At 40.9% G+C, this 21,729-nt stretch overlaps 1 protein-coding gene across 1 annotated transcript in view; it reads right to left on the bottom strand.

The window, feature by feature from the left end:
* Window positions 1-21,729, bottom strand: part of exoc4 (exocyst complex component 4) — a 507,730-nt gene that overhangs the window by 203,602 nt on the left and 282,399 nt on the right. The window contains exon 10 of the mRNA XM_073066788.1: window positions 16,113-16,332. Coding sequence (XP_072922889.1) covers window positions 16,113-16,332 — 220 coding nt within the window. The remainder of the gene's footprint in view (window positions 1-16,112; window positions 16,333-21,729) is intronic.

Here is a 21,729-nt window from a genome sequence, read left to right as displayed (position 1 = left end):
ATTTACTTTGAACTTTGAACTGTAAAAGAAAACATTAAATTATTCTCATGCTTGAAACATTGAGACATTTTTCTTTGTGACACACTAGGACATGCATCAAATGTAAACAACGTGTCTTTTATAATGGAACTTTTACTAATGACTACATAGAACAATACCTTTCAGGAGTGAGGAGAATTTTTCATAGAGTTCAGGTGGCAAAGGAGCTAAAAGCATCTGATTACATTATCATGTGAAGAGGTCTTTGAATAGTTCCCTTGATAGATTAAATCAGTCCTCTTTGAGGAGCAGTTATTGTAAATGGCCAGGTAGGTATTTTAATTTTGACTCTTTCAGCATGCTTGTCTTTCAGTTGTTATGAATGTACAAAAATAAAATCACACCTCACGATAAATTGTACTTAAGTAGTGATGCCATATTTTAAGCTGTTTTTAGTGTAGTTTGAAACACTCTGGTTCTGTCAGCTGCGTAAGTCTAGGAAGGACGATCTCCAGCTCCACCAAACGTGTGAGATTGAGGTGCAAAACCCCGAAACCCTCGTTTGCACAGATGCTATGTAATTAATTACCCTTCAAAAGGTAATGCCTCAGAAAGGTGGCATCCATCATTAAGGACCCCCATGACATGTCTTCTTCTCATTGTTACCATTAAGGAGGAGGTACAAGAGTGTGAAGACATACACAACATTTTAGGAACAGCTTCTTCCCCTCTGCCATCAGATTTCTGAATAGTCCATGAACAGAAACTCAGTATTTTTTTCTTTGCTCTCTTTTTGCATTACTTATTTAATTTAATTTTGTTTATATATTTCTTACTGCAATTTATAGTGTTTTTATTATGTACTGCACTATACTGCTACCGTAAAACAAATTTCATGGCATATGCCGGTGACATTAAACCTGATTCTGAATACAAGTGACTCCTGTGGCCCTGAGCTAAGAAAGAGATGCTGATGCCTGTCACTCAGTCATTTCCATGAAATATGCCTATTGCATGCTGATTGAGGTTAGAAGCATGTTCCATAGCAATCTGTCTTTTCCTTTCTTGAGCTCCACAGACGTGGGGCAGAAATAGCAAGGGAGTATAACTTGAAGGTGTAGAGAGGAAAGTATAGTGGGGATGTCAGAGGCAGGTCCTTTACACTGAGAGCGGTAGGAGCGTGGATCGTACTGCCAGGGGTGGTGGTAGAGGCAGATACATTAGGGACATTTGAGAGACGACTAGATTGGCATGTGGATGAAAGTAAAAGAGAGACTAATGTGGGAGCTAAGCATTCGATTGATCTTGGAATGGGTTAAAGGGTTGACACAATATCGTGGGCGGAATGGGTGGTATTGTTCTATGTTCTATGCTCTACAACAAGAAAGACAAACTGGGATAAGGTAATGTGTGAATCCAGGAGTTCACGGTACAACATTCCTGCAAAAACCAGAACATTCAGATAAGGGGTGGAAAATGAGCCCGACCCACTTGCAGTTGGTCAATTGAAAACTGAATATAAAAACCATAAACTTCTGATTATTTCTTGGAAATCTGTGCATAGCTTTTCTTTGTAAAGTCATTTAACCTTTTAAGGAAATCGAGTAGGTCAATTGGATAGCAAAGATACAGACAAAAACATGACAGATGCATTCTTCTCTCGACTCCGTTAGCAAGCATGCAGGCTTAGAAAGCGAAAATAAAGATTTATGCTCTCAATCTATGTCTTGCTCGGGCAGTCTGTCAGAACCACACTTATAATTAAAATAATCAGTCAGAAAACTGGAGGAGAGGAACAACTGGATGAAAACCGTCAACAGAAAACATTGGGACAAAGCCAAGCTGGGGACGACTTATGGGCCAGCTTTCCACTTTTACCGGTCTAGTAACTGTTGAATTGATGATTGCTGCACACCTCACTGCTACTGAGAACTCACTGCAGCAAGACATTTACACACGAGGGAGCAACTTTTACAGCAAGTCACCTCAAAGGACTGTTATGAATGTAGATTAGACAAATGAAAAAAGACTCGTGTTTACATAACACCTTCACAACCACTGGGTGGGTCAAATCTCTTTAGGACCACAAGTGTTTATGCAATGATATTCTCTTGGAGCCAATTTACACATAGCAAGCTCTTAGCGGAGCTATAAATTATCGACCAGATAAGTTGCATTTTAGTGACATTGGCAGAGGAATTAATTTTGGCCAGAATGTCAACGAACATGCCATGCTAACCTGTCTGTTCACTGGGGAGAGGAGACAGGATTTCAGATTAACAGTTTACCTGAGAGGTGAATAATTATTTCTGTTTCCTTCTTTAAAATGTATGCTTATGTTAGCGAATTTTGAAAGGATCTGGTTGGTATTCCCCTACCCAACCCTCAACCCCTCTCCTTATCTAGAGCCTCTAAGTGTAGGAGGGCAACTGTAATTGCTGCCCTCACTGTGAAATACCTACTTAGGTGCCCGTGTCAGAACCATTATCCAAGACAGTCATTAGAGATCAAATATGACAACTACTTGCTTGCTTGACTTTGTACTGCACCAGGTGGTAGTTTTACACAGCAGGCCAATAAAGGGATCTAAAGAACAGTGCTTTAAATAAATGATAAATGCTATCTGCGACTTCTCTCTAGCACTTCAACCGCATAAAAATAAATCAGCAACTAAGTGGCATGAATTACACATTAAGTAATATTTCACAGAGAGTTGTATTCAGTACTCTACAAATGAATCTGTCAGAATTAATCCAGAATACAGACTTGAAGAATCGCTTTCCTGTTATCCATGCTTATTATCCCCTGTAAACCAGACCAGGACAAGTTGGATCAGAATGTATTTTAACGGGCAAGTTTCCCCTCCTGTTCTGCTCTTCCATACATGTCCTCATTCTGACTTCAGGCTGCAGTTTTTATTCACAAAGACAGTAACTTCAAATGAAACTAAAAATTAAAATATGGTGCAAAACTATTTGATGGGGAGGTTGAGATTTACAGAACACTTCCAAGGGGCTACTCACGAGAAACATAATCTATTTTAAGGGTGTTTAAAGATTTACTACTATTTTGATCAGTTATAAATCCATGAGTTCCCTAGTTCCTTATCAACTTGTTGCTGCCCTATTCATTGCTTCCTCATTATTACTCTGGTTACACAGGAAAATGGCATGTCAGGTGCTGCCGGAAGAGTAGATCATAGAGTTGTGAAGGAATTGCCCCTTCAGACTGCTGAAAGAGGCTGATGCAACTTCATTGATGGCAACCCTGACCAAAACCAATGAGATATATTCTCCACATCCTTTCCACCTGTCCCCAATCATCTCTGAAACTGAACACTAATTTATTTTCTTACTTTATCAGTTTTGACAAAGAATCTTCATCAACATAAAACATTAACTCCAATTTCTCTTGTTCCTCTGATACAGGCTGGCTTGGTGAGTGTTTCCAACATTTTCTGTTCTTCTTCCAAAAATATTGTGTTATCCCTGAAAACCATGGATGTTTCTTTTCATATATATTTAAGGCATTGACCTTCAGTGTCTACATTTGGCTTTTTCTTTAATTCTCATCCTGTACAACATGTTTAGGGTCAGAGTTCAGAGGCTCACCAATATCCTTTCACATTAAAGTTAGCTTTACCAAAATCTGGAGTCTTTGTGATTATAGCAAATTTACCATATAGAAGAAGGCCATTTAGCTCACTGTGCTTCTGCAAAGTTAATCCTATAGTTGATTGGTGGGTGTGCAGGTTGTAGCTCTTCAAGTAAGCATAAGGACAGTTTTAAATGTGCTGAGGCTTTCTGCTCCAAGCACTATTTCAGGAAGTGGGTTCCTCTTGCCTACAACTCTCTGCCTGAAAAAAATCCTCCCTGTCCCGCTAACATTTCAATCAACTGCTCTAAATGTATGTTCCTGGGATTTTGATTCCATTGTTACAGAGAGTGAATTCTTCCTATTTACCCTATTTAGGTTTAATTATTTTATACAAATCAACTCAGCATCACCTCAGCCTCTTCTGTTTCACAGAGAAAAACACCAGCCAGTTCAGTCTTCCCACCTGAGCGCCCTGGTAGTGTAGCAATTAGCATGACGCCGTTACAGCTTTGGGCATTCGAGAATTCAGAGTTCAATTGTGGCGTCATCTGTAAGGAGTCTCTACATCCTTGCTATGAAAGGTACGGGTTTGGTTTCCTCCCACGGTCCTGGGTAAGTTAATCAGTTATTGTAAATTGTCCCATGGTTAGGTTAGGGTTAATCGGGGTTGTGTGCTTGTTGGGGTGGTGTAACTCAAAGGGCTGGAAGGGCTTACTCCAAAGTGCTAAATAAGAATTCCCAGTCCTGGCAACAACCCTGTAAATCTCATCTGCAGCCTTTCCTGTTCACTCACAGCTTTCCTTTAACATGGTGACCTGAATTCTTGATGCTAGTGTGATAAATACAGCCGACATAGCCTCCCTGTTTAGTGAAAGTACTCCATAAATATTAGTCCTGATGAAAGGTCTCAGCCCAAACATCAACTGTCCACAGATGTTGCCTGACTGCTGAGTTCCTTCGCTATTCTGTGTGTGGTAAAGTACTCAATAAACCTTTTTAACCACCTCATCAACATGTCCTGTGGTCTTTAAGGACCCACGTATGTACCTTTCTCTACACCATTCAATACATCATTGCGTAGAACCTAGAACAGTACAGTGCAAGAACAGGTCCTTTGACCTGTAAAGTATTTCCAGTATTTTCTGCAGATTCTGGAAATCTGGAGCAAAACACACAAAGGAGCTGGAGCAACTCAGGCAGCATCTGTGGAGGGAAAATGACACAACAGCAGATGAAAGTTTGTGGCCTGAAATGTTGACAGTCCATTTTACTCCATAAATGCTCTCTGACCCACTTTGAATTCCTCCAGTACCTTGTGTGTTGTTTCAGCATTTTCTTCTTTATTTTTGGATTTCCAGCACCTGATTTTTCTTAACCAGAAACACATTTCAATTTACTTCACTGAGAACAATTAGAAATAAATGATTGAAAGCAAATTTGTTTGAAAGGGTAACTAAAAAATTAGATAAAGAAGTTTATTCTAATTAGAGGGATATGGAAAAGTAAAGGATGGGATTTTGGAATGTTGAGCCAAAGGAAGAGCAAATGTATAAGGGGCCAGAGTTGGTAAAATGGTGAGTTGCAAAAATGTGGAGGAGCCTTTATAAGTATGTGAACGATTGATGTATGTATAGATTTAACATGAATTGGGAGCAACAGGTCTAATGCAAGCCAACAAGGATGGGAATGGTGAAACAGATTTAGAGATTGTCCGGGATGGCAGCTGATTTTGGCATGGAAGCCTCAAAAGCCGATAATTTCAAAGTTTGAAGTACATTGATTATCAAAGTACATATGTATATATCACCATATACTATTTCGAGATTCATTTACTTGTGGGCATTCACAGTAAATACAAAAAAAAACACAATAGAATCAATGAAAAACCATACACAATACACAACCAATGTGCAAAAGATAACAAAATGCAAATACAAAAAGAGAGAAAAATACAAAATAATCATAAAAATGCAATAAAAACTGAGAACACAAATTTTTGAGTCCTTGAAAATGAGTCCATATGTTTTGGAAACAGTTCATTGTTGGGATGAGTGAAGTTAGCCCCTCTGGTTCAAGATCCTAATGGTTAAAGGGAAATAACTATTCCTGTATCTGGTGGTGTAGGACATAAGGCTCCTGTACCTTCTTCCTGACTGCAGCAGCATGAGAGAAGACAGCATGAAACACAGACTCAAGAAGTAGCAGCCATTGTTTTGAAAGTTGACATGAGTTCACCATGTGAAGTTTTTGTTTGCTCACAAAATAACAGTGATGATATTTTAAATTTAATTGATCCAAGGTAATATTCTTTGGCAAGAAAAATGTTATACCAATGCAAGTAACTCATTTATTTCAGCTGGATTATTTTGTGAGCACTGTAAACAGTGACTTTTTTATTAATACAGTGGATTCTGGTTAATTGGGCCATCGGTTAATCAGGTCAGTGGCTTACTCTTATAGAGTGAAACCTAATCAAGAAAATAGCCAGGATTCCCTTTGTTTATTTAGGAGACAATGTTGTTTACCTGGGGCAGGAGACAGCTGCTGAACAGTTTCTAACTAGTGTTAGATGCGTGCACTTTTGTGGTCATTGGACACTATACTGTGCTTAGAATGAACAGTTTTTAAATAGCATCAGTTACATGTACTTGTGCTTGAAAAACAATGATCTTTGCCACTGATAGTTGGTGATAAATAAGCAGTAGAACAATTCAGAAGTGCTTTTCTCACTAGTTTCAAGCTTTTAGGCTTGGAGATGCCAGATATGGCCAGGGGTTAAAATAAAACAATTTCACTGCTTCAGCAAGTTAGGAACTGTACAGAATTTGACAATCAACTTGAATGTTACGATGTAAGTGAAGAATTGGAGGATGCAATCATCGATAGCTTTGTATAAAGGCAGTCCCTTACCTACAATAAGTGTCAGCGCTGATTTTGTTCATTTACTGCTTCAACAGGCGGGCTAAACCAGGTGAGCATGAGCGGAAACCTTCAATCCTGGTGAGACAGGGATCTGCCCACCCCAGCATGTGAAGCCAGTTACAGTCGACTGGGGGGATGAGATCAACTATAAGATCCAATGGCCAAGGAGGTGGTGCTGCAACGCTTCGTGGAGGGTGAAAGGCAAGGCACAGAAGGTATCATGGCTATCTACTGAAGCTTCAGTTGTGGTGATTTTTCATACTGTTGGACCAAGATTTTTGAGGCTGAGAAAATGGAACTGCCCCAGTGCAATGGCTTTCTCAGTATAAAACTCTTCCTGAACAGGTTTATGGCATTGTTGGAAACGATAGACAATCAACACAGTCAAATGAAAGAACATGGCAGTGTACAGATACACTGGATGAATATCCTCCGTCGGTACAGTTAGAAACTGATACATAGTTTTATCGTACTGTAGTAGTATTGATAGTGTTCTAATTTGTTCTGTATTTCATTTAAATATCAAATTAAACTCCTACAATGAACCTCCACTGACATAGTTCTTAATAGCTACTGTACTTAACAAAAAAAACTTAAGACTTTTTAAAGAGCAAACACGAGGAAATCTGCAGATGCTGGAAATTCAAACAGCAACACACACAAAATGCTGGTGGAACACAGTAGGCCAGGCAGCATCTGATGAAGGGTCTCGGCCCAAAACTTTGACAGCGCTTCTCACTATAGATGCTGCCTGGCCTGCTGAGTTCCACCAGCATTTTGTGTGTGTTGTTGTTAAGAGTGACTTTTTCCTTTAAGGCTTTGCTTAATCTTGGTTTGCATTTTTTACCCTCACCCCCCCCCCCCCCAATACGATTTCAGCTTTGCACCAGGTTTTGACATAATCATAATATTGAGTTAGTGAGATTCCCAATGGGAATCCACAGGAATGTGCGCATATATTTTTTAAGGTGCAATAGTTTCCGTGGAAGGATCAGATTGCACGTGTAGTTGACTGTGTCTAATTCTTAGTACCGCTTCATATTTGCCTGATAATGAAAGGGCAGAAATTGGCTTCAGAGACAGCAGACACTTCAGACGTAGATATGAGCCACCTACTAGAAGTCACCTGAAGTCAGCTTTATATTACGTGCTACCATTTCACTCCGTTATAGCTTTCCAGCAATTGTAGTGTTATAAGGCCACAAAGTCATGGTACACAGAGATATTATCAATACCAATACAGAATATATGAAAATAGTCATTATCCAGTAGTGTAGCTGCAAGGATGAAGCTATTACAGCTCAGAGTGTCCCAGAGTTCTGGGTTCAATTCTGGAACCGTCTGTATGGAGTTTGCATGTTCTCTCTGTGACTGTGTGGGTTTCTTCTGGGTGCTCCGGTTTCCTCCCACAGTCCAAAGGTGTACTGGTTATTAGGTTAATTGGTCATTGTAAATTGTCCTCAATTAGGCTAGGGTTAAATCGGTGGATTGCTGGGCGCTGCAACTTGTTGGGCTGGAAGGTCTTGTTTTGCACTGTATTTCCAAATAATTAATAAATAAATAGATAAATAGATAAAAAAATAACAAACAGCATTTTCTTTATCATCTCCATACTTGACCATTTAGATTCCTGACAGTCTTGATGTCAGGAAGTCTTTAACACAGAGTGATCAACACGTGATTCAGATTTTTGAACTGTGTACTGGTGATAATATTCTGAAATCATTATAGTGTGGGGATGCATTTCTATTTAATTAGCTGGATGGTTTGGCCTGACTTTCTAAGTTTGAAAGCTGGACTACATCATCTCTGAGAAGCAACCTTCCTTGTTAATGGTTTAGCAATGATGAAGTAACCAAAGTATGAGAAACTGAAATAGAATGAACATGTAGTATCCCTTACATAAGGGTCAAGGTCAAAGTCAGTGTAAATTTATTATCAAAGTACCTATTTGTCACCATATACTGCCTTAAGATCCATTTTCTTGCAGGCATTTACAGGAACGAAATACAATAGAGTTTATTAAAACTATGCATCAACAGACTAACAAACAACCATGTGCAATATGAGACAAATCGCACAAAAATAAATAAATACTACTGAAAATATGCGCTGTGGAGTCCTTGAAAGTGACTCTGTAGGTTGTGGAATCAGTTCTGAGTTGAGGTGATTGACATTATCCACGCTATTTTGGAAGCTTGATGGTTGTTCGGGTAGTAACTGTTCCTGAACTAGTGGTGTGGGACCTAAGGGCATCATGCTAAAACTGATACAAACACATAAGATATTAATTATTTTTATCTTTTTCAGAATATGGGAATCTTTACCAAGGGTAGGGTAAACACTTACTTCTAAGGTGACGATGGTGGTAGCCTATTTCTTGGACTGCTGCAATCCTTCTGGTAAATGTTCTTCCAAAATATGGTTGAACACTAAATTCCAAAATTCCCAGGATTACCTGATATCCTAACAATGAAGGAAGGTGCTACATTTCCAAGTCAGGATGGCGAGCAGGTTGGTGGGGTATATTTAAGTGGTGGTGCTCCCATGCACTTGAAGATCTTTTTAGTGATAGAGGTTGCAAATCTGAGAGGTAGATTTAGAATACATTAAGTTTTGAAATGCATCTTGTAGATACTGTTTGAAGATGATGTAAAAAATGAATATCCGGGGTGGCAGATGGAGGACCTAATCAAGTGTACTGGTTTCTCCCAGAAGGTGACAAGCTTCTTCAGTTATCTTCAGGCACATATTTCCTGGTATTACAGGAAAGTTACTAACATGGTTAGAGCATTGGCTGATTGGTAGGAGGCATCTTTTTCTGGTTGGCTGCCAGTGACTAGTGGTGTTCTACAGGGGTTGGTGTTGGGTCCGCTTCTTTATATGCTGTATGTAAATGATTTAGATGATGGAGTAGATGGCTTTGTTGCCAAGTTTGCAGATGATATGAAGATTGGTGAAGGGGTAGGTAGTGTTGAGAAAACAGGTAGGATGCAAGAGGACTTAGGCAGATTAGGAGAAGAGGCAAGAAAGTGGCAAATGAGATACAATGTTGGAAAATGCATGGTCATGCACTTTGGTAGTAGAAATAAATATGCAAACTATTTTCTAAACAGGGAGAACATCCAAAAATCTGAGATGCAAAGGGACTTGAGAGTCCTTGTGAGGAACACCCTAAAAGTTAACTGCTAGGTTGAGTTGGTGGTGAGGACGGCAAATGCCACGTTAGCATTCATTTCAAGAGGTCTAGAATACAAGAGCAAGACCGTGATGCTGAGGCTTTATAAGGCACTGATGAGACCTCACCTTGAGTATGGTGAACAGTTTTGGGCCCCTCATTTTAGAAAAGATGTGCTGGCATTGGAGAGGAACCAGAGGAGGTTCACAAGGTTGATTCCAGGAATGAAAGAATTATCATAGGAGGAATGTTTGATGGCTCTGGATCTGTACTCTCTGGAATTCATAAGGATGAGGGAAGGATCTCATTGAAACCTTTCGAATGTTGAAAGGGCTAGACAGAGTAGATGTGGAAAGGATGTTTCCCATGGTGGGAGAGTCTAAGGCAAGAGGGCACAGCCTCAGGATAGAGGGGCATCCATTCAAAACAGAGATCCAGAGAAAAATCTTTAGCCAAAGGGTGGTGAATTTGCGGAATTTGTTGCCGCTTGTAGCTGTGGAGGCCAGGTCATTGGGTGTATTTACGGCAGAGATTGATATGTTCTTGTTTGGACGTGGCATCAATGGTTGCGGGGAGAAGGCCGGGAACTGGAGTTGAGGAGGAGAGAAAAAAGGATCAGCCAATTTTGAATGGCAGAGCAGACTTGATGTGCCAGATGGCCCAACTCTGCTCCTTTGTCTTATGGTCTTAAATAGAAAGTGTTCACATTTTGTGCCTTAAAGACTGGGGGTGTGAGGACAGAGTGACTTGCTACAAGACATTCGGCATCTGACCTGCACTTAAAGTCACATAACAGATGAGGCAGTTTCATTTGAGTTTCTGCTCAATGGGAAGCAAAGGTGTTGATGGTGGGATCTATTGAATTATCAAGTGTAGGTGGTTGGACTCTCTCTTGCTGAAGATGATTATGACTGGTCAATTTCTGGTGGCAATGTAATATTTCACCAAGCATATGGGAACACCACCACTTACATGTTCCCCTCTTTGTTGCAGAGCATTCTGACTTGACCATTTATCTGGCTAGACTAGGCTGTGCTGCATGCAGGCTTGCATTTCCTAATGAGTTACTGTGCAATTACCAAGGAATATTTCCAACTCAGACATTATGACAGGAAGATAGTCACTTACGAAGCATCTAAAATGGTTAGGCCTAGAACACCATCTAAGTACTTCCTGCAGTGGTGTACTGGAACTGGAATGACTGAAGTGGGAATGAGTTGAACTGGCTACTGAGAAGGAGGGAATCTTAGGAAGAAGCTGAGATGCATCTTACATTTGGCACTCTGGCTCAATGTCACTGAGCATGCTGTTCTCTTGTCTTTGAAAATTTCTGCAGGTTTCTTTCACAAAACCTTTTTTATCATGTGATGTATGATCCTCCCAACCGATGCACAGAGCTGAAGTTACTGCTACATATGTTCAATCTGAGCACGTGTTTCAAAGACTAACAAATCTCTATGGTATGGAGACTCCAATGCAGAGGATTGAAAGAGGCTGCAGAGAACTGTAGGCACAGCCAGCTCCATCATGGGCAGTACACTACCCACCACTGAGGACATCCTCAGAAGGTGACTCCTCAAGAAGGTGGAATTCATCACTGAGGACCCTCATCACCCACAACATTCCCCCTTCTCATTACTACCATCAGGGAGGAGGTACAGGAGACATACACTTAACATTTTGGGAACAGCTGCTTCCCCTCCACCAACAGATTTCTGAATGGTCTATAAACACTATCTCGTTATTCCTCTTTCGCGCTATGTATTATTTACTTTTTATTGTAACAGCAATTTTTTATGTCTTGCACTGTACTACTGCCACAAGACAACAAATTTCATGATATATGCCAGAGATAATAAACTTGATTCTGATTCCGAAACCCCCAGATCACCGAAAAAGCAAGAGCAAACGCTCATGCATGTCTGAAATTCCTTTCCTTCATGTTAGTGCCAGAACTGCAGAGAGGTGTGGAGCAAGGTGTGGAGAGGTGTGGAGTCTGACAGAACTCACTCCAATCACTGACAAACAAGTCAGGTTCCTCTGGTATATTGACAAACAATTTTACTGGTGAAGGCCTAATACTGGTTTGACACTCAGTTGATTTTGGTTGTCTAGGAGCACCTTAATGTGCTCAAAATGCTAAATCTGCTTTCCGTGATTAAAGGTTATGGAATTGTTCATCCAATTTGATTAGATAACTGAGATCAAATTTCTGAGCAGAAATCAGGCACCAAGTTGAGGATGCACATCTTCCAGAATTCCAATAAAACAATCATAATATAATATCGTCTCTAGAAGAGATGACCCAGCAGGTTACATTATTGTAATTTAATGCAATGGATCAATAGGAGTCTGAATCCGACACAGTTCACAAAAAGGGATTTAATGAGCTCTGAAATGGTCTGTATAATCTAATGCAGCTCACTTGTAGCATCAATTGTACCACTTACTTATCCATTGAAATTGATCTATAGACAGTCTAGAAGGTGTTCAGCAGATTTTACAAGCTTCAAAGCAGTCTTTATAATTCATTTTAACTAGCCAATAGCAAATAACTTTGTGTGACTATTTTAGCTCTGATTTTTCCATCGTTCTTGTTTCATTCTGCTTTTGCGAGCTGATATTTGGTGAAAATCGTGCAAATGTGAATTCTGGTTTTCACTGAAGGTTCTCTACATCTGATTTGTTGATTTCTTTGCACCTCCTTTACAGATTCCATGACTTACCATGTGATTGCAATATTTACATGCTTTGGTTCAGATTTCCAGATAGAGAAATATTATGCAAACATGTTACTTTTTGTTCCGATTTCTAGATACAGCAGTAGTTTGCAAGCATGGAGCTCTTTAAGAATCGTGTTGAGCTCTGTTGTGACATGACTAAAATAGATGGGCCCATCAGAAGACAATAACTTATAAGCAGCTGCCAAGCTGACTTTGATATTATTGGCACTTATATGTTAGATACTGGAAGCATCAGCAAAGTGCAAAGACAATACCCAAGCAAGTTAAATGTGAGTCAGTTGTCAGTAGGTGAGAAATGGGATTCTTTCCCTTCTATCTTCCCTTTCTCTTGACCTGTACTAAAGTAGTGTAAAACACCTTTGAAAGCAGCACATCTTTATCACAGAGGATAATTAATAAATTTCACATAACAAATCATGTAAATACAGAACATTATCTCTTCAGAATGGAACCATAAAATTACAACAAACAAAATATCTGATTATCCCAACCAGTCATGATCTCAGATATAAAAAAGAGATTCTGCAGATGCTGGAAATCTTGAGCATACACCGAGCAAGTCAGGCAGCATCTATGGAGGAGGAATAAACAATCCAGTGCTTATTTCCCTCCGGAGATGCTGCCTGACTTGCTGAGTTCCCCCAGCATTTTGAGTGTGTGTACAGGATTTCAATTATCCAATATTGTGTTTAGCAATTAGTACATTTTGGAATAGTCTGTTTCAAATGTTAATTCATGTATTTTATACAATTTCAGAGACATTTAGCACAAAAACAATCTGCTCTTGTTTCTATATTACAAATGCTACTCAATGTTTGCCCCAATGGTGTACCTGGCAGGGTACTGAAAATCTAGGTTGAACAACAAGCTGCAGTGTTTAAGGATATTTTCAAACTCTTGCCACTGCACTCATAGGTTCCTATCTGCTTCAAAAGGGCAGATCATACAAACTACCACGAAGAGCAGAGTGTGCTGCTGTTGTGATTAAGTGCTTTGAGAGGTTGGTCATGACTAGAATTAACTCCTGCCTGAGCAAGGACGTGGACTTGCTACAATTTGCCTATTGCCATAAAGGGTCTCCACCAGACGCAATCTAACTGGCTCCTCACTCAGTTTTGGAGCACCTAGACAATAGGCAAATATAAGTTAGTCAATTCTTCTTCTTTGGTTGTCCATTGGAATCCGATGACGACGTCCACTCCTTTAATGGTGAGATCTTTGATGACTATACAGTCCTATCCTGGACCCACAAGTTCTATTGCAGGCGAGACATGTATATGTGGTAGTGGTGGTAGTGATGGCAACCATGGCTGCATTTCTCCTGGCTCTCTTCTGCTGTCTTCTGGTTGTTCTTTCCATCTCCAGAATATGAACCCCATTCCTACACAGCTGTCGCCAAGTGTTACGGTCAGCAGCAACATCCTCCAGGTCCTCAGGTCTGATCTTGCACTTCCTTAAAGCATTCTTCATCTGATCCTTATAGCGCTTCTTCGGCCCTCCAGCTGAGTGTCGACCATGATGTAGCTGGCCGTATAACACTCTGCGGGGTAGCCGACATGGGGGCACCCTTATCACGTGCCCCAGCCACTGCAGCTGACGCTGGCTGATCATGGCCTCAATACTTATGCAGTTGGTCTTTACAAGTATTTCAGTGTGAGGCACCCGCTCACGCCAAGTAATTCCCAGGATGCGCTGAAGGCAGCTTATGTGGAAGCACTCCAAGGACTTGATGTGACGGCTGTAGCTTACCCAAGCTTCACAGCTATAAAGGAGGGTGGTGACACAGACCACTTGGTATCGGCAACCTTTGTGGAGGGGCAAAGGCTCCTGTTCTGAAAGACTCTACGCCGAAGTCTCCCAAAGGCAGCTGATGCCCGTTTAATGCAGCTCTGGATGTCGTTGTCAATGCCGCTATCCTCAGAGAGAATGCTCCCCAGATATTTGAAAGATGGCACTTTTGACAGCTTTTCATCACCAACAGTGAAGGCAGGTAGGGTGGGTGGGACACTGGTACTCCATTGGCAAACCACTTCTGTCTTGGTGGTATTGACGGTCAGCCCCATCCTGCTGTACGCTCTCACCGCCACAGCAAGGACAGTCTGAAGATCCTCCGGAGTATGGGCCACAAGAGCCCAGTCGTCTGCATACTGCAGCTCCAGGACCCGTTCTCTATGGAGTTTGGTGGTTGTGTGGAGCCTCCTGATGTTAAGGAGGTTGCCATCTAATCTGACATCCACTGCCTACTGTCCGCTGCTATCCTCAATCTCGTTGTGGAGAAAATGGGTAACACACGAAGAAGATGTTAAAGAGCACTGGCGCTAGCACACACCCCTGTGCGTGCAAGGAAGGGCTCGGACACTTGTCCTCCTATGGTCACCCGAGCAGTCATCCCATCATAGAACTGGCGGAGGATGTTAACAAGTTTATTGGGACAGCCAAACCAAAACAAAGTTAGTCAATTTCAGGTCAGCATTCAACATCATCCTCTCAGTATCAATCAACAGGCTTCAATTCCTGGGCCTCAGTACCTCCTGTAACCACCTCACTGGCTTGAATGCAAGCTCAGCCCGTTAGCTAACTCTGCTAATAGCCACATGACTCAGCTGGTGAGAAGGCCGCCTTTCATAAACAATATCGTCTAGGGTCAGTATGATTTGGGGTTCAACCAAACAGGAATGTCATGATGTTCCGATTAAAGAAACCTCAATTTGAGCGAATGCTGTGTAAATACTGCCTGTACACTGGCCGGCAAGAAATAACAGATTGTGCACCAAATAAAATTATAAAGAAAGTATACTTACAGAATTCAGCTTTATCAAAAAGTTAATAGGGAAAAAAATATAAGGGCCCATTACAGTTAAACCAATCCAATGTGCATAAGACAGTTGGAGTTCATACTGGAGTTGTCTTTTACACTCACACGCTGAAGCCACAGTCTGTGTGAAAGTACACACCACATTCTGAATTTCCCTTGAAGTCCAACTTGAACAAACTGGTTCTCTCTTAAGAGTACTGGCCTTTCTCCTTTGGGCCATTCATCTGCAGAAAGCACTTCTTGCAACAGGGACTCTCCAATAGCATTCTGTGGCATCTTCCCTTCTGTCCCGCTCCACAGCTCCCGCCAAGAAGACCCCAAACCAGACTACTGTCCATCACAAATCTTTCTCTGCCCCGCCCTCTCTTGAATTTTCTCCAGATCCCACTATACTGATTGGCTGACACAACATTCCTAAGTTGAACAGCAGGGTTTCTTATTTTTTGCCAAAACCAAAATATTCTACCAGCAGGACACACAGCTTTTGCAGAAAACTGCTAAAATAATGACAACATAGCAATAGAAATCTTAACCAGGGCATTACACTCCCCTTGCAAATGGATCTTCAATTACCTCATGAGGCGAGTAGTCAGTGAAGATCGGTAACAACGTCTCCTCTACACAATACAATGCCTACTACCGAGTGCTTTTATCTCTGTTGATGGCTCCAAATGTGATTCATGAAGACATGACAGTATCAGGAATTTGTACATCCCTTCACAAATAACCATTTGTTATGGGGCCAGGTTAGTTAATTGTGTGAACAGAATAAATACTGAATGTACAACCTAATCCAAAGAATATCCAAGATCTCAGTTTTGTACTTGTAAGCAATGTGTAAAAAACTAAACGTTTATGTGTATCTGTCATGTGTTACCTGAAGGAGGGGCCGTTGCACTCCCAACACTTTCATTGTATCAGCACTGGCCAGCACTTTCAAAGGATCTGCTACTTTGGTTGCAGCCTCAATCTCTTTGTTAACATCCAGGTGAACCTGATTTAGGAAGAAGTTCTTGATGTACATGGTGAGGAACTCTCGCAGAGGACACTGTTTACCAGAGCCTGACCACATGGCCCCTTCAATCTCCTGAATAAACCTGAAAGAGAGGAAGAGTTGGTTGAGAATTCAGTAAGCATTTTAAACAGACAAATACACCAGAGGAAAGAATATTGAATACTTAGCTAGTTACACTCTGATTTTTCAGGTGCAAAGTGAGTGGCAGACTTTAACAAGTTATGAGAATGATTGCATCTCCTAGAAATCTAGAAGAACTACAGTACTGTGCAAGTCTTAGGCATATGTACTGCTACTTTGCACAGTACTGTATTTGTCAACATGGAGCAGAGAGCAAGTTTGTAAATCTGGCGGGAGCAAAAGCTGTTGGAAATGGCGAGGGTGGAGTGTCGTGTCAGGGATGTTGCACAGGTGACAGAGAAGGAGATCTTGGCGGGGGGGGGTGGGGGAGTGGTGCAGGTCCAGCCACATCCAGCCCTGACATACCAGGAAAGGTAATTCGATTCCAAATAATTGGTTTATTAATCATTACAGAATGACTCTTTGGTGCTTCCCACTTGCTCCTCTCTCCCTTCCTCTTTTCCCAAGCATGTTTCCCCACTCCCTGTCCTCTTCCCATTCTCAGTGCATAATAAAGTCCTATATCAGAATCAGGTTTATTTTCACTCACATATATCATGCAGCAGCAGTACAGTGCAATACATAAAATTACTTGCAGTAGTGTGCAAAAGTCTTCAGCGACCTAGCTATACATATGTGCCTCAGGATTCTGCACAGTACTGTATTTTAAATATTATCCTCTTAAGCAGAGCAATGATCAAACTTCCCACCACTGGAGGTTTGACCTATGTTCTAGAACAAGTAACAAGTAATAATTGATAGCATCACAGTATTTGACTCAGAAGCCAGGTGAAGCCAGGTTGAGCCAAGTGTCTTGACAGATCAATGCCATAGCCTTTTACGTGAATAGATTTTAATTGTAAAATAATCTATCGTTAGATGGATTGAAATTAAATTTAAGATTGCTGTTTTGTTGCAGTTTCAACCCCACAGTTTCCCTGTTCTTTTCTGAACATTTAAAATTTTTCTACTGGAACATACTTCTTCCATAAGTACTCATTTTTATGTGCGTGGTCCAGATGTCAATTCTTGCTTAAATAAGGCAATAAATGCTGGAGGTGATTTCAAACACAACAACCGTGCATACTTCCAGTGAAGAAATCCTGTACTGTACCTGGAAGCAGAAATATTGCCCAAATTTCCATTCACCAAATCCGGCAACTGTCCCCCAATTAATTCTGCTTGGATTAGAAAATCAAAGGTAAGCAATCATCTTGGACTCAAGGTGTGGAGGTGAAGTCTGTGTTTAATCACTGGTAATTTAAGAAATACAATATTGCAGCATTGGTTCCTAAAGAACTCAGGCACACATTTGATTTGCACCTTCTCTTAAGCTCCTAGTACAGGAGGGGCACTAAAATGATCCAAACATCAAAAGATGGAAAAAGTGTGGAGCTGGAGGATGGGGCAGATATGAACATCAAGTTTTTAATTTTTCTGATCAGCCACAGGTTTCTGAAGCTGGCTTATGATTTATTTATTTCTTTATTGAGCTACAATGCGGAATAGGGCCTTCCAGCCTTTCAAGCCATGCGCCCAGCAATCTCCCAATTCAATCCTAGTCTAATCACACAATGATTTACAATGACCAATGAACCTACCAACTGATACGTCTTTGCGCTGTAGGAGGAAACCGGAGCACCTGGAGGAAACCCACACAGTCACAGGGAGAACATACAAACTCCTTACAGGCGGTGGCAGGAACTGTAAAGTGTTGTGCTAACGACTAAGCTACCATGCTTAGTCTACAATTGATAAGCTCCATTAAGCAAAAACAAAAAGAAATCCATAAAATGAGAGGGCAATGAAAAGAAGCAGCAGAGAATAATACTTACCTTCCTCTAACATTTGAAATGAAAAGAAAAATTTTAAACCATAAGACATAGGAGCAGAATTAGGCCATTCAGCCCATCGAGTCTTCTCACTATTCCATCATGGCTGATCTTGGTTCCCACTCAACCCTATATACCCACCTTCTTGCCATATCCGTTGATGCCCAGATCGATCAGGAAATGATCAACTTCTACTTTAAATAAACCCACTGACTTGGCCTCCACCACAGTCTGTGCAAGAGAATTCCACAGATTCACTACTCTCTGGCTAAAAAAATTCCTCTTTACCACTGTTCTAAAAGGACACCCTTCAATACTGAGTCTGTGCCCTCTAGTTCTGGATACCCTCACCATGGGAAACATCCTCTCCACATCCACCCTATCTAGCCCTTTCGACATTCAGTAGCTTTCAATGAGATCCCTTCACATTCTTCTAAATTCCAGTGAGTACAGGCCCAAAGCTGCTAAATGCTTTTCATATGTTAATTCCTTCATTCCCAGAATCATCATCATGAACCTCCTCTGGACTCTCTCCAAAGATAACACATCCTTTCTGAGATATGGGCCTAAAACTGTTGACAATACTCCAAGTGCAACCTGACTAGTGTCTTATAAAACCTCAGCATTATCTCTTTGCTTTTATATTCTATTCCCCTTGAAATAAATACCAACATTGAATTTGCCTTTTTTACCAGACTCAACCTGTACATTAAACTTGCATGAGGACTCCCAAGTCCCTCTGCACCTCTGACATTTGAACCTTCTCCCCATTGTAGACACTAGTCTGCACTATTGTTCCTTCTATGAAAATGCATTATTGTACATTTCCCAACATTGTATTCCATCTGCCACTTTTTGCCCTTTCTTCCAATCTGAATAAGTCCTGCTGCAATTGCATTGTTTCCTCAGCACTACCCACCCCTTCACCTATCTTCATATCATCCGCAAACTTTGTCACAAAGCCATCAATTCCATTACCTAAATCATTGAAAAACAATGTGAAAAGCAGAGGTCCCAATACTGACCCCTGAGGAACACCAGTAGTCACTGGCAGCCAACCAGAAAAGATCCCTTTTATTCCACTCGCTACCTCCTGCTTGTCAGCCATTCCTCTATCTTTGCCAGTATCTTTCCTCTAATGCCATAGGATTTTATCTTGTTAAGCAGCCTCATGTGTGACACCTTATCAAATGTCTTCTGAAAATCTATGTAAATGACACCTACTGCCTCTCTCTGCTTGTTACTCTAACAGATTTGTCAGGCAAGATTTCCCTTGATAGGCACCACATGCTGACTTTGACTTATTTTATCATTAGTCTCCAAGTACCTTGAAACCTCATTCTTAATAATAGACTCCAACACTTTCCCAACCACTGAGGTTAGGCTAACTGGCCTATAATTTCCTTTCTTTGGCCTTCCTCCCTTCTTAAAGAGTGGAGTGACATTTGCAATCTTCCAGTCCTCTGGGACCATGTCAGAATCAAAAATAAAGATCATGATCAATGCATCTATTATCTCTTCAGCAACCCCTCTCATCAGATGGAATAGAAAGATGCAATAGAAAGGAAGGACATTAGCCTGGAGGATGTGGAATCAGTATGGGTAGAACTGCATAACACTAAGGGGAAGAAAACGCTGGTGGGAGTTGTGTACAGGCCACCTAACAGTAGTAGTGAGGTTGGGGATGGCATTAAACAGGAAATTAGAAATGCATGCAATAAAGGAACAGTAGTTATAATAAGTGACTTCAATCTACATATAGATTGGGTGAACCAAATTGGTAAAGGTGCTGAGGAAGAGGATTTCTTGGAATGTATGTGGGATGGTTTTCTGAACCAACATGTCGAGGAACCAACTAGAGAGCAGGCCATTCTAGATTGGGTATTGAGCAATGAGGAAGGGTTAGTTAGCAATCTTGTCATGCGAGGCCCCTTGGGTAAGAGTGACCATAATATGGTGGAATTCTTCATTAAGATGGAGAGTAACATAGTTAATTCAGAAACAAAGGTTCTGAACTTAAAGAAGGGTAACTTTGAAGGTATGAGATGTGAATTAGCTAAGATAGACTGGCAAATGATAGTTAAAGGGTTGATGGTGGATATGCAATGGCAAGTATTTAAAGATCGCATGGATGAACTACAACAATTGTTCATCCCAGTTTGGCAAAAGAACAAACCAGGGAAGGTAGTGCACCCATGGCTGACAAGGGAAATTAGGGATAGTATCAAGTTCAAAGAAGAAACATATAAATTAGCAAAAAAAAGCGGCACACCTGAGGACTGGGAGAAATTTAGAGACCAGCAGAGGAGGACAAAGGGCTTAATTAGGAAAGGGAAGAAAGATTATGAGAGAAAGCTGGCAGGGAACATAAAAACTGACTGTAAAAGCTTTTATAGATATGTGAAAAGAAAAAGATTGGTCAAGACAAATGTAGGTCCCTTACAGTCAGAAACAGGTGAATTGATCATAGGGAACAAAGACATGTCAGACCAATTGAATAACTGCTTTGGTTCTGTCTTCACTAAGGAGGACATAAATAATCTTCCATAAATAGTAGGGGACTGAGGGTCTAGTGAGATGGAGGAACTGAGGGAAATGCATGTTAGTAGGGAAGTGGTGTTAGGTAAATTGAAGGGATTAAAGGCAGATAAATCCCCAGGGCCAGATGGTCTGATTCCCAGAGTGCTGAAGGAAGTAGCCCAAGAAATAGTGGATGCATTAGTGATAATTTTTCAAAACTCCTTAGATTCTGGATTAGTTCCTGAGGATTGGAGGGTGGCTAATGTAACACCACTTTTTAAAAAAGGAGGGAGAGAAAAACCGGGAAATTATAGACCGGTTAGTCTGACATCGGTGGTGGGGAAAATGCTAGAGTCGGTTATCAAAGATGTCGAAGTTATCAAAGGGCCAAATGGCCTACTCCTGCACCTATTTTCTATGTTTCTATGAGGACTCTGGGATGTAGTCCATCTGGTCCAGGTAACTTATCCACCTTCAGACCTTTGAGCTTGCCTCACACTTTTTCCTTTGTAATAGCAATGGCACTCACTCCTGCACCCTGACACTCATGGACCTCTGGCACACTGGTAATGTCTTCCACAATGAAGACTGAAGCAAAGTATCCATTAAATTGATCTGCCATTTCTTTGTCCCCCATTACTATCTTACCAGCTTCATTTTCCAGTGGTCCAGTATCAACTCTTACTTCCCTTTTACTCTTTATAAAACTGAAAAATCTTGTAGCATCCTGCCCTCATATTTCATCTTTTCCCTTCTTATAGCTTTTTTAGTTGCCTTTTGTTGGATTTTTAAAACTTCTCGATCATCCAACATCCCACTCACTTTTTCTACATTATATGCCTTCTCCTTGGCTTTCGTACCGTCCTTAACTTTTCTTGTCAGCCATGATTGCCTACCCCTGCCACTTGAGAACTACGACTTCTGTAGGACATATCTATCCTGTGCCTTGAGAACTATTCCTGAAAACTTCAGCTACTTCTGCTGTCATCTGTGCCAGTGTCCTCCTC

This window comes from Hemitrygon akajei, chromosome 14 (assembly GCF_048418815.1).
Source record: "Hemitrygon akajei chromosome 14, sHemAka1.3, whole genome shotgun sequence".
In the NCBI taxonomy this organism is placed as follows: domain Eukaryota; kingdom Metazoa; phylum Chordata; class Chondrichthyes; order Myliobatiformes; family Dasyatidae; genus Hemitrygon; species Hemitrygon akajei.
This window is presented reverse-complemented; position numbering and strand designations above follow the sequence as displayed.